Here is a 12,986-nt window from a genome sequence, read left to right as displayed (position 1 = left end):
GAGTTGAAAACTTGTGGTTGCACTCAGTGTGTAGGGGGAAAGTTTTGGACAGTAAAGTTAATAGTAACAGGGGCTCAGCATGGGGAGGATAATCCTATTCTCTTCGTTTAAATCTATCGTGTTGCACCACTCCTTTTGGGGGCATTACAAGTCATACTAAAATACACCAATACTGGGGGCATTATTCCATTCGTAATTCTGGGGGAATTAACCTGTATGAAGGATTAATTTAATTCTTCATATCGCAAGATTTATTTCGTTTAGATTGCCACGTCCCATGGATCCGGTTTCCAGATGGCAGAATAAGCCACCCAGAAGAGGATTCGAGGAGCGTAGACTTGAGGGAAATTGTATTATTTTTTTTTTTCAAATCAAGTACAGAGATGCTTCTTTTTATTCATTGATAACACGAAACGGAATTTATTTTCTCAAACAGAATTTAGGTTTCTTGGAAAAGGAAAAGACATTTTTGAAATGATAAATCTCTAACTATTAATCCAAATAACAGAATAAATGTCTGGGCAGTGACAACATATTTAACATTCTTATTATACTATTATAGTGTTGCTTTTATTCAGTAACCCAAAAGGAGTCAAAAAGGGGCAGCAATAGAAAAGGACAAAATAGGAAGAATGTGAATAGGAGAGATATGAGATAGAGAAAAAGTAACTTTTGTGGCAAAATATATTGCTACTGGGTATCTGAAGGGGCATGTAGAAGGGAAGTTCTACCTATGCAAAGCTACAGAGAAAAACTTATTGAGAGCTGAGATTCTTCACTTCAAGATAAACTATGCCAACTGCATGAATCCAATGACAACGGAAAGAACGAGTTACTACCCAGGCCATTTACAACCTGCACAACCTACGATGCAATTACAAACAAGAGCAATCAGAAATTGCAGACCCTTGCCAGGACGTGTTTTCAGTGTTTTTTTAAAGGCTTTTGTGTTTAAAAAAAATGGCAGTGTAACCACGTGACCGATGACATTTTTTTTTTTCTCCACTAATTTATTCCTAGATTATGCTCAAGAAATTTCATCTTGATTGGATGAAGTTTTGTATTTGTCAAAATTATGAAGTCATCAAGGAGGCACCTATGACATCATTCATAGATGTTATTCCACATGGAGAGTTCTTTACTATGAGCCATGTATCAATTTTTTCTATGCAGTGCTTGCTTTCAGAGATAGAGGTGCAAATGTTTTCGGTTTTTCCAAGATGGCGACTGAACCACGTGACCGATGACTATTTTTTTCTCCACCAATTTATCCCTGGATGACGCTCAAGAAATTTCATCTTGATAGGATGAAGTTTTGTACTTGTCGAATTGCGACGTCATAATGGACAATCACCTATGACAATCATTAACATATTTTATTCCCCACGGAGAGTTCTTTACAACGAGCCTTGTCTCAATTGTTTCTACTAGCGTGAATCAGCGCGCTCCACCCACACGTCGTTTCAGAGGGGTAGGCATCTTTGACCATTTCAGTGTATTTTGGGTCTGCAGGGCCATTTGGGTCTTTTGGGTCTTTGAGGCGTTTTGGGTCTTCGGGGTCTTCTGGGTCTCCGGGGTGTTTTGGGTCTCCAGGGTGTTTTGGGTCTCCGGGGTGTTTTGGGTCTTCGGGGTCTTTTTGAGCCTCAGGGCCTTGAAGGGTATTTTGGGTCTTTAGGGTATTTTGGGTCTTCAGGGGTCTTGGTGGTCTGAAGGGTCTTGGGGGAATTAAAGGGTCGTCTAAGGTCTGAGGGGTCTCAGCAGTCTTAACGCAATTAAGAGGGTTAATTAAGAGGGTGTAGCGGCTGCCGCTGGGGTTACACAATCGCCTTGCACCTATCAAGGACGCGGAGCGATCACCAGGCCGGGCTCGTCCAGGACGCCCGGGCAGGCCCGCGCTCGACTTGCCAGGCCTCGGTCGGGACGCCCGGGCAGGCTCGCCCTCGGCTTGCCAGGCCGCAGCCGGCCCGCGGGGCCACGCCCCCTGGCGCCAGGCCTGGGCAAACCCCCTGGCGGAATAGATATATATTGCCGACCGTAAAACGTTTTTCCCAGAGTGCCTGAGTGTTTGATTCTAATAAAGCAGCTCAGATGAATTCAAGCTTTTTGTCGCGTCCATTCTTTCGATCGACGTGGGAGCCACAGCTCCTTCATTGGTGACCTATCGACATGGACACGGCAGTCGCCCTTAAACTGCCTACCTTCTGGGAGGCTCACGCGGCGGTTTGGTTCGCACAAGCGGAGTCCCTGTTCGCCCTGCGAGGCATCACGGCGGACGACACCCGCTTCCACCACGTGGTCGCTGCGCTCGGTTCAGCCACCGCAGCCCGCGCCCTGAGCCTCCTCGAGAGACCGCCAGCCGCGGACAAATACGGCGCGATTAAGAAGCTTCTCCTCGATGCTTTCGCCCTCCCAGCGGCGGAACGCGCACGGCGCCTGCTCGATTTGCCGGAGCTCGGCGACACGCGCCCTTCCGAGCGAATGGACTACATGCTTTCGCTGCTCGGCGAGCACTCTCCGGCATTCCTGTTCCGGGAGCTGTTCCTCCGTCAGCTGCCTAACCCGGTACGCCTCGCCCTGGCAAGCACGACGATCACAGATCCCCGGGCCCTTGCCAGAGAAGCCGACAAAATCTCCGCCGCGGGACAGCGCATCGCAGCGGCGACATGGGACCCGCCGCCGCCTGATGCACCATCCATGGCGCCCGAGCACCCGGCGCGTTCGACGGCCGAACTGCCGACGCAATTGGCGGCCGCTATACCGAGCCGACCACGTTCAGCACGACGTCCGAAGCCTCCACCCGACCAAGCGTGGTGTTCCTATCATGCCAGGTTCGGACAGAAGGCCCGGACATGCCGACCCCCGTGCACCTTCGGCGGGTCGGGAAACGGCCAGGCCGGCGTTCATTACCTGCCATGAACGCCGGCCACAGTCACACGGGCAACTTACTGTTCATCACGGATAAAGCGTCCGGACGGCGCTTCCTGTGCGACACCGGCGCCCAAGTGAGCGTCATGCCCGCCTCTGACCAGGACAGGCAATCCGCGGTTTGCGGCCCCTCCTTGGTTGCGGCCAACGGATCGACTATCCGCACCTTCGGCCCGCGCAACGTCACCCTCTGCTTCGGCGGCCAACGCTTCGCTTGGACGTTTGTAACCGCCAACGTGCCCATGGCTCTGCTCGGCGCCGACTTCCTCTGCGCACACGGACTGCTGGTGGACGTCCAACGGCGTCGTTTAATCAACGCTGAAACCTTCAGCTCCCTGGTATGCACATTGAGCAGCTCCGCGCCGACCGAGCTGGCACGCACCGTCCCGGCGGCGAACGAGTTTGCTCGCCTGCTCGCGGAGTTCCCGGCCCTCACGCGGCCGACGTTTTCGGCCGTCGCAGTACGGCATGGGATCGAGCACCACATACCAACCACGGGCCCGCCGGTCTACGCCAGGGCCCGCCGCCTCGACCCAGCCAAGCTTGCCGTTGCGAAGGCCGAATTCGACGCGTTGGAGCACCTCGGCATCGTGCGGCGCTCCGATAGCGCGTGGGCCTCGCCACTGCACATCGTGCCAAAGCCGGGGGGTGGATGGCGCCCGTGTGGCGACTACCGCCGTCTTAATGACGCTACAACACCCGACAGGTACCCGATCCCGCATATCCAAGACTTCTCCGCCCGTCTGGCGGGACGGGTCATTTTTTCAAAAATTGATCTCATACGGGGATATCACCAGGTACCTGTCAGGGCGGCCGACGTCCCTAAAACGGCAGTCATCACGCCGTTCGGCTTATTCGAGTTCTTGCGGATGCCGTTTGGTCTCAAGAACGCGGCTCAGGCGTTCCAGCGCTTGATGGACGGCGTACTGCGTGACCTGCCGTTCCTTTTCGTTTACCTGGACGACATCCTCGTCGCCAGCACGTCCCGGGCCGAGCACCTCCTCCACCTCCGAACACTGTTCGGGCGCCTCAGCGAGCACGGCCTCATCGTCAACCCGGCCAAATGCCACTTCGGCACGACGGCCGTTGATTTTTTGGGCCACCACATCACCAAGAACGGGGCTGTGCCGCTGCCAACCAAGGTCGAGGCCATCACCACTTTCCCGCGTCCCCGCACCATAAAGGCCCTGCAGGAATTCCTGGGAATGGTGAATTTTTATCACCGCTTCGTGCCCCGCGCTGCTCAACTCATGCGGCCCCTCTACGAAGCCCTCCGGGGCAAGCCGGCCAAGCACGACATCGCCTGGTCCGCAGCAATGGATGCGGCCTTCCAAAGCTCAAAGCGGGCCCTCGCCGACGCAACACTGCTCGCTCACCCGGTGCTCAACGCTCCCATCGCCCTCACCACGGATGCCTCCGACTACGCGGTGGGCGCCGTACATGAGCAATGGGTGAACGGGGTTTGGCAGCCACTCGCTTTTTTCAGCCGGCAGCTCCGGCCGAACGAGCTCAAATACAGCACGTTTGACCGGGAGCTCCTCGGTCTACACCTGGCCGTCCGCCATTTCCGCCACCTCCTGGAGGGCCGACCTTTCACGGCGTTCGTCGACCACAAGCCGTTGGTTTACGCCATGGCCAAGGTCACGGAGCCATGGTCGGCCCGCCAACAGCGCCACCTCTCCGCCGTGTCGGAGTTTACCACGGACATCCGGCACGTCGCCGGCAAAAACAACGCCGTGGCCGACTGTCTTTCCCGGGCCAGCGCGAACGCGGTCCACCTGGGCGTGGATTTTGCGCTCATGGCGGCGGACCAAACCACCGACACCACGGTGCAAGCCCTCCGGGCGGCGGACACGGGCCTCCGCCTGGCCGACATCCCCTGCGCGGACACTGTCCTGCTCTGCGACGTCTCCCAAGGCCGGCCTCGCCCCATCGTGCCCGTCACCTGGCAACGCCGCATCTTCGCCTCCCTCCACGGCCTTTCCCACCCGGGCCGGAAAGCTTCCCAGAAGCTGGTGTCGGCGCGTTTCGTCTGGCACGGCCTTCGTCGGGACGTCCGCGATTGGACCAGCGCCTGCACCGCCTGCCAACGGGCCAAGGTCCACCGACACACCCAGGCCCCGCTGGCACCTTTCACCGTGCCCGAACGACGTTTCGACCACGTCAACGTGGATCTGGTGGGCCCCCTTCCCCCATCACGAGGGTTCACACACCTGCTCACCATGGTGGACAGGACCACCAGGTGGCCGGAGGCCGTTCCCCTCGTCTCCACCACCACCGCCGACGTGGCGCAGGCCTTCATCGCCACCTGGGTCGCCCGCTTCGGCGCACCGGCGGACATCTCGTCAGACCGCGGACCACAGTTCACCTCCGAGCTGTGGGGCGCGGTCGCCCGCAACCTGGGGGTCAAGCTCCACCGTACTACGGCCTACCACCCCCAAGCAAACGGGTTGTGCGAGCGATTCCACCGCTCCATGAAGGCCGCGCTCATGGCCGGCCTTCAAGACGGCGGTTGGGCCGACCGGCTGCCGTGGGTCCTTTTGGGCCTTCGCACGGCCCCCAAGGAGGACCTCCAGGCATCCACCGCCGAGCTGGTCTATGGCCAGGTGCTACGCGTCCCGGGCGAATTCGTGCCCGACGCTACCAGCCCCTGGTCCGCAGCTCGCCAGCGCTCGGACCTCCAGGAGGCCGCCCGACGGTTTGCCCCCGTGCCGACATCCCACCACGGTGACCCCCAGTCCTACGTCCCCCCAGCACTCCGCACCGCGGAGTATGTTTTTGTGCGTCACGACGCACATCGGCGGCCACTCCAGCCGCCGTACGACGGGCCCTTCCGGGTGCTGCGACGGGACGACAAGTCGTTCGTCATCGACATCGGCGGCAGGTCGGACCGGATTGCAGTGGACCGCCTCAAGCCGGCGCACGTGGACGTCGACCACCCACCACGGGTGGCCCTCCCGCCGCGGCGAGGCCGCCCCCCGTCCACGGTGCCCCCCACTCGACCGCCCACCACCTCACCGGACCCCCTCCCACGACCCACCAGGGGTCGCTTCGGCCGGGTCATCAGGACCCCCCTCAAGTTGACCCTGTCGGTGCAAGTCGATTCTGGGGGGACGTGTGTAGCGGCTGCCGCTGGGGTTACACAATCGCCTTGCACCTATCAAGGACGCGGAGCGATCACCAGGCCGGGCTCGTCCAGGACGCCCGGGCAGGCCCGCGCTCGACTTGCCAGGCCTCGGTCGGGACGCCCGGGCAGGCTCGCCCTCGGCTTGCCAGGCCGCAGCCGGCCCGCGGGGCCACGCCCCCTGGCGCCAGGCCTGGGCAAACCCCCTGGCGGAATAGATATATATTGCCGACCGTAAAACGTTTTTCCCAGAGTGCCTGAGTGTTTGATTCTAATAAAGCAGCTCAGATGAATTCAAGCTTTTTGTCGCGTCCATTCTTTCGATCGACGTGGGAGCCACAGCTCCTTCAAGGGTGGTAATTTCATTTGAAGAAGACGACGTTTTCGTCGCATATAAACATAACGACAAACATAGCGACATAACCATATACGTTTGCTCTATTATAATAAGATTCAGCGCTTTCGGAGATATAGAGGTGCAAAGTTTTTCGGTTTTTCCAAGATGGCGGCCGAACCACGTGACCTACGACGTCATAATTATCATTTAAAAATTATACAGGTGGAGTTGCACCTATGGTGAAAATCTCCCATCAATCGGACCAACGGTTGCAGAGAAAATCTTATTTATTCTGTGCGGACAACCAGACAGACAAATGGACTCGAATGCAATACCCTCTCCTCAGGAGGGGGTAACAAGTAAACGAAAAAACATCTCATGGATACACACTTTTTTCTTTTTTTTTCCAAGTTATAAACCTTACCAGCAAGTGATAGGTTAGGGTTATGTGGAGTGAGGTGTGGAGTGCAAAGTGAAGTGAAGTGCACAAAGTGATAGGTTAGGGTTAGGTGGAGTGAGGTGTGGAGTGCAAAGTGAAGTGAAGTGCACAAAGTGATTGATAGGTCAGGGTTATGTGGAGTGAGGTGTGGAGTGTAAAGTGAAGTAAAGTGCACAGGCTGATAGGTACCCACCCTATGGGCAGGGCTTGAATTGGGAAGCCCAAATGAAAAGGCAAAATATCAGAAGGCTTTTTTTATTATTTTAAACGATTCATATAAACATCCGTTGAATCATATCACATGCAAATCATCAAAATCTAAACAGTACATGGCGTCCATTTTAAAAAAGATTGAATTCTGCAAAACGGACGCAGCCGCTACACGTCTTTCTCAGTCGCTCGTTTATGTGAAGAGTGCGCGCCGAATCTGTAACACGGAAGCGGCCGCTACACCTGTTTCTCAGTCGCTTTGCACACACTGCCGTGTTACTTCGGAGCCGCACGTTTATACAGGAAGAGTTCGTCAGGAGTCGATCTACTCTCTCCTGGTACGTAGAATTTCAACAAGAGCCACATCACTGTTCATATCGGTAAATATTATTCCATCGTGTTTGGAAAAACTATATAGCCCATTTTACTCCCAGGGGTCCCAGAAATACCCACCCAAAATATCGTTGCGACCGGTTCAGCCGTTTTTGCGGTACCTTCGAATGGACAGTTGGTGAATTATAGTAAGATTATATATATATATATATATATATATATATATATATATATATATATATATATATATATATATATATATATATATATATATATATATATATATATATATACATACATATATATATACATATATACATACATATACACACAGACTTGGCATTTAATACGGAATATTTTTTTTGTGGGGGTGAACTTCCTTTTCAAGATGTCTTAGAACCAAAAGTTCATTGGAATCATGTTGAAATTATTCTAGATTTTGTTAATGTGACCTTTAAAAGAAACAAAAACCACAACATTTGACATTTCGAAACAAATAAATTGATCCTTGAAAGTGATGTAAACTGATATCGAACTCAATTCATGGACAGTACTGTGTTAAACTTCTGTACGTTTTCCAGAAGTATCTCTTTATTTTGCACATTAGCCAAAAATTTTTTTAACAAAAACAAAAGTAAAAATACGACTGGGATTACGGACAGTAAAATTACAGTTCAGTACTTCGTGTAACCCCCAAGAGCATTCAGGAGAGCACGTACACGTTGAGGCATGCTGTTCACGAGATTTGCCAAGGTTTGGGCAGGAATCGCTTGCCATGCAGTGACAATAGCCTGCTGCAATTCACGCACAGAGGTCGGCTGCTGGTCCAAGTGGTCGATTTGACGCGTTAATTCCGCCCACAAGTTCTCTATCGGATTCATATCCGGGGACATGGCAGGGCACTCCATATGCTCTACACCACGGTCAGCAAGAAAGTGTTGGATCATGCGAGCATGATGAGGCTGTGCATTGTCATCTTGGAAGACAAAGTTTCCTCGAAAGGCTGCACGAGCAAATGGAAGCAATGTTTCTTCCAGAATGGCCCTGTACTTGAACTGGTTCAGGTTTCCATTCAGAACAACCAGGTCAGTTTTGCCCCCTGCATGAAAAGCAGCCCAAACTGTCACCCCACCACCTCCAGCTTGGACACTTGGCACTATGCAATCTTTGTTGTAGGCTTCATGCACTTGTCTGCGCACTCGGACGCGGCCATCTTGAAGATAGACCAGAAATCTAGACTCGTCACTGAAGATCACGTGATTCCAGTGTCCTGGGTGCCATTGACAGTGCTCTCTGGCCCACTGCAATCGGCGCTGGCGGTGTTGTCTGGTCAGGCATGGCTTTCTCAGGGGACGCCTGGCACGATAGCCTGCTTGAACCAGTCATTGGTTGACTAGCCTTCTGGATACAGGCACATTTGTCAGTTGCTGCCACTCAGCCCTAAGCCGATTAGCTGACTTGGTACGGCCATTGCGGACTAACCGGTGCAGCTGGCGATCATCCCTCCTTGTGGTTCTGCGGGGATGTCCTGGCCTCGGTATTGGAGTAGGGACACCCCTCTGAGCATTTCGTTTCAGGATCTTTGACACCTGACCTTGAGTGATGCCATACTGCCGAGCAATAGCACGCTGTTTCATGCCATAATTTCGTAAAGCCACCACTCCATGACAAACAGCATTGTCGAGTTGACGGACCATCTCCAGAGGAAGCGGCAATAACTTTTGGAGACGTGCAGCAGTTGTTTTCCACTAATACAGAACGCAACAACCCTTGTATACCCGACTGTGAAGCCAATCATCAAATGCACCTGTCCGTACATTTTGCCACGCCACCTGTGATATAATCCTGTTGTTGACTTCTTGCTGCGACAGACAATCAGTGACATGGTTCTTTTAACAAATAAATCACCAAAGTGTAAAAGAAACTCACGAGATTGATATACTGAGTTAAGAAAGTAAACCCAAGTCAAGAAAAAAAATAATTCCATATTAAATGCCAAGTCTGTATATATATATATATACAGTATATATATATATATATTTTTTTTTTTAATTAATTTTTGATCGATGAAAATGTACCAGAAAAAGAGGACCCTGGGCCAAATTTCAGCTCTCCAGGACGTATGGAACCTAGACAACAAATGGCTCAAAGATTTGAAACAGGACAAACAAAGTTCAGATGAAGTTAAATAAAAGTGCGTAAAAAGGAGGATACAAAGGTGAAAATAAGAGGCTGCACAGGAAAATTCATCCTCCCCCTTACCTCTTTTCATTTGTCGTCGGTTAGTTTGTTCCTTTTCTTTTTCATCCTGAAAACAAGACCCTCAAAATCTTTGTGATCTCCCATGGCCAAGCTGTGTCTGGGCCTGTTATTTTCACATCGCAGACAGGTTTGTCCCCTTTTTGTATTCTACCGCCTCCTTTTCGGGCTTGCACCCTCTGCCCTTTCTTGGCTCTGCCCCTCCCAGGTTTCTGCAGGATGCACACGGTCCGACAGTAATTATATTCTTGTTAAACTCCCAAAATCCAGCCTCAGTGATCACCTCGTTCCTCTTTCATCTCACCTGTGAAAATAACTACCACATTCTGTTCAGTCCCATTTTTCCGTCCAACGCTACAAGACAGCTGTTCACCACTACCTCACTACCCCATCCATACCCAACTAGCCGAAACCCGTGGAACATCCACGGAAGGGAGGATGTGGTGTATGGATAGAGTGTACCATTATGGATGGCATAGGGCATTTGCTTGTCCGAGTAAGAGTTAGGAAGGAAGATGAGAATGAAGAGTGCGTATATGAACAACGATCGCCGACATCGGCACAAATGCATGCTCTGGATTGTCCACTCTGGACGGCTTGCTTTCGCCTTCGCCTGTCCAATCAGCGGACGGCTTGCTTCGCCTTCGCCCAGCAGACGCCAATACGATGGCGTCATAAGATGGCGTCGTATCGGCAGTTAATCGGATGCTTTTGGGCCCCGTCGGCTAATTCAGATTTTTCGAGTATGGCTGTACATGATAAACAAAGAGCGCGGTTCGTAGATCGTAAATCCATTCGTGCCGTGGGCATCGGGTCACTGGGTGCGGCATAAAAGGGATAACAAAGTTGAGTCCTTACGCTATTATTATATAGATGTTTTCTACCTCAAATTCCCCACTTTCAATTCTGTTCCCTTCCATTCTGTTATAGCTCTTACACGAGCCTCGATCATGTATACGAAAGGCTGAAAAAATTACAAGGCTCCAAAAAAGGATGAGGTTAAGAAGGAAGATATGAGAAAGAAGAAGAGGAGGAGGGAATTACACAGTCAAAATAATACATTGGATAATGCTAGACATTAAAATGATATAAAGTCAATACGATTCAAAGACGGTCGGTACATTAAACACAAACAAACAACACACCTCCCACGATGAGAAATGTGTTTGGAAAAAGGTTTTTGGCTTGCATGAGTGCACGAGCATGCCCACTGTGGAACAGGTCGAAAATGCCATCTGCATACACACGCACTGGACGATCGCCTGTAAAAGGATGGCAGCATTATAGGCCCAAACACCCTCTGCACTTCCTGCTGCAAACATCAAAATGTGTTATTTACAAGTAATCTCTCCCCACCTACCACCACCTGCTTCTTCTTCCTCACAGAATTGCATGCACGCACACATACTAAACCTTACATGCAAGGTGTTGCTGCGCCTCCTGCAGGGTCATCTTGTGATGTGGAGCTTCACACTTTACCCCCGCGCCATCTGCAAACTGTGCAGGTTTCCTGGTCCTCTGTGCAAGACACAAACTACCATTTTAAACATCTTTTCTCAAAATCCAAGCATAGCACAACTAGTTGCAATCCTTTCTGCAATATTACCTTGAAGACATCTCCATATTACGTACACAAACATGTAATCTTTGAACACCATCCACCCAACTTTGCCACAAGTCACATACCTCCATCTAGGTTTTCCTATTTCCTTCGATTCCCCTTTATCACCAATTTCTCCAAAGCTCCTCCACCTATTCCACCCTAATTCCCAAACACTACTTTAAATCCATTTATCGTTCTCCCTTTCCTTTCTCAAATACTTGTACATATATTGTTCTCAATTAATGATGGTTGACTTCTCATGTCAACCGTCAGTCACAAGAACATTGGTTGCGTCCGCTGTGGGTTCTTTGGTGGCTGTGGAGTCTGATTCCGGACTGGCACACACGTTCACAGGTGTGGCATTGTAGGTTGTGCCGGCGGTAACTCAGTCTTTCCGTTGTTGTCGCTTGGAATTGCGCAGCTGGCATAAATTTATCTCGAAGTGAAGAATCCCAGCTCTCACTAGGCTTATCCATGGTAACCGGTCAGCTGTGAGCTGCTCCGAGGTGTCAGTTGATGGTACAGTCATTATGGAACTTCTTGAGGTCGTCCTTATAATGTTTTATGTCGAGCACCCTGATGTCGTTTGCCTTGTGTCAGCTGACCCTTCAACATTTACTTGGGAATGTGTTGGTCATCGATGCGAACAAAAGAACCAGCCCATCTCAGTTGTATCTGATGGAGTAGTTTCCATGCTGCAGTCCCTGGCGTAGCACAGCACCTCAACTTGTTTAACTTTGTCCTGCCATTGGATCTTTATGATGGACCCAGGATGGTGTTGGTGAAATATTTCTAGGCCCTTGATGTAGCGTCCATAGTAGACCCATGTCTCTGCCCTGTACAGCAAAGGAAGTCAGGACTACGGCCTTGTAGGCCTTGATTTGATGCCACGAGTAAACTCTCTACCACAAACGCTTGCCTCCATTTTCCTATTTTTTTATGCAAGGGTCGAGGCTCATGGAAGAGCTAATCACCAAAGGTCAGCATGTTTACAGACTACCAAAGGGTATTGGGGAATGGCGAAAGGGGGGGAGGGGGGACATGCACAGGGAGGATAAACACAAAACAAGTAACTCTGGCCTGGAAAGGAACAGAATGGGAAATCAGCATGTGGAGAAGAGATTGTGGATGTGCATGGGTGAGCGCACGATAAGGGCAGCACATTTGAAAAACTGAAGTAAGGAGGATGAGACTATGGACGGGCAGAAACGATTCGACAAATGAATGAAGGTGGGCAACCAGCTTGGAATTGGGGAAGGTGAGCACCTGAGGGTTCCTGGAGGAATGCATGCAACCTGGGGTGGCTAGGGGAGGAACGGCAGGAGGAGCAAGGCCAGACACATGCTTGTATATTATAATAGAGAGCACACCAACTATCCCTGGGAATATGTCTACCATCTTCGATTCCAATGATGGTGGAAGGCCTATTCAACCACCTCAAGATTTACAAGGTCAGAATCAAGAGCGCCAGCGCAGAGCGGGCAGCCATACTCCATTGCGCTCTGTATGAAATAAAAGTCTTGTCCACAATGTTGAGCTCGTTGGGTCTCAGGAACACATTACCTCTAGAGACAGTCCTGAGAAAGACTGGACAACTCCAGATGTTTCACTGAATGACTTGGTTGCTCAGTCATGTACAAACCCCTCCCCAGCAAGTCGTCTTGGACTTGCGTATGTAATATGTAGATCTCCCGTTTCGTCATAGGCATATTTATTTTACAAGACAATTTAATTGAAATCCACATAAAAACAATTT

General features: G+C 51.1%; 2 protein-coding genes across 2 annotated transcripts in view; one reads left to right on the top strand and one right to left on the bottom strand.

Moving 5' to 3' along the window:
- The window catches only part of LOC137424924 (choline-phosphate cytidylyltransferase B), a 63,259-nt gene that overhangs the window by 49,732 nt on the left and 541 nt on the right, over positions 1-12,986 (bottom strand). The window contains exons 2-3 of the mRNA XM_068112828.2: positions 11,046-11,145; positions 10,773-10,889 (exon numbers count right to left, since the gene is read on the bottom strand). Of these exons, the coding sequence (XP_067968929.2) occupies positions 10,773-10,889; positions 11,046-11,145 (217 nt within the window). The remainder of the gene's footprint in view (positions 1-10,772; positions 10,890-11,045; positions 11,146-12,986) is intronic.
- Positions 12,424-12,986, top strand: part of NUP85 (nucleoporin 85) — a 71,541-nt gene continuing 70,978 nt past the window's right edge. Inside the window, exon 1 of the mRNA XM_068112825.2 lies at positions 12,424-12,488. Coding sequence (XP_067968926.2) covers positions 12,451-12,488 — 38 coding nt within the window. The 5' untranslated portion in view covers positions 12,424-12,450. The remainder of the gene's footprint in view (positions 12,489-12,986) is intronic.

Source organism: Myxine glutinosa, chromosome 4 (assembly GCF_964187855.1).
Source record: "Myxine glutinosa chromosome 4, kmMyxGlut1.1, whole genome shotgun sequence".
In the NCBI taxonomy this organism is placed as follows: Eukaryota; Metazoa; Chordata; class Myxini; order Myxiniformes; family Myxinidae; genus Myxine; species Myxine glutinosa.
The sequence above is the reverse complement of the archived record's forward strand: the minus strand, read 5'-3'. Positions and strand labels throughout refer to the sequence as shown.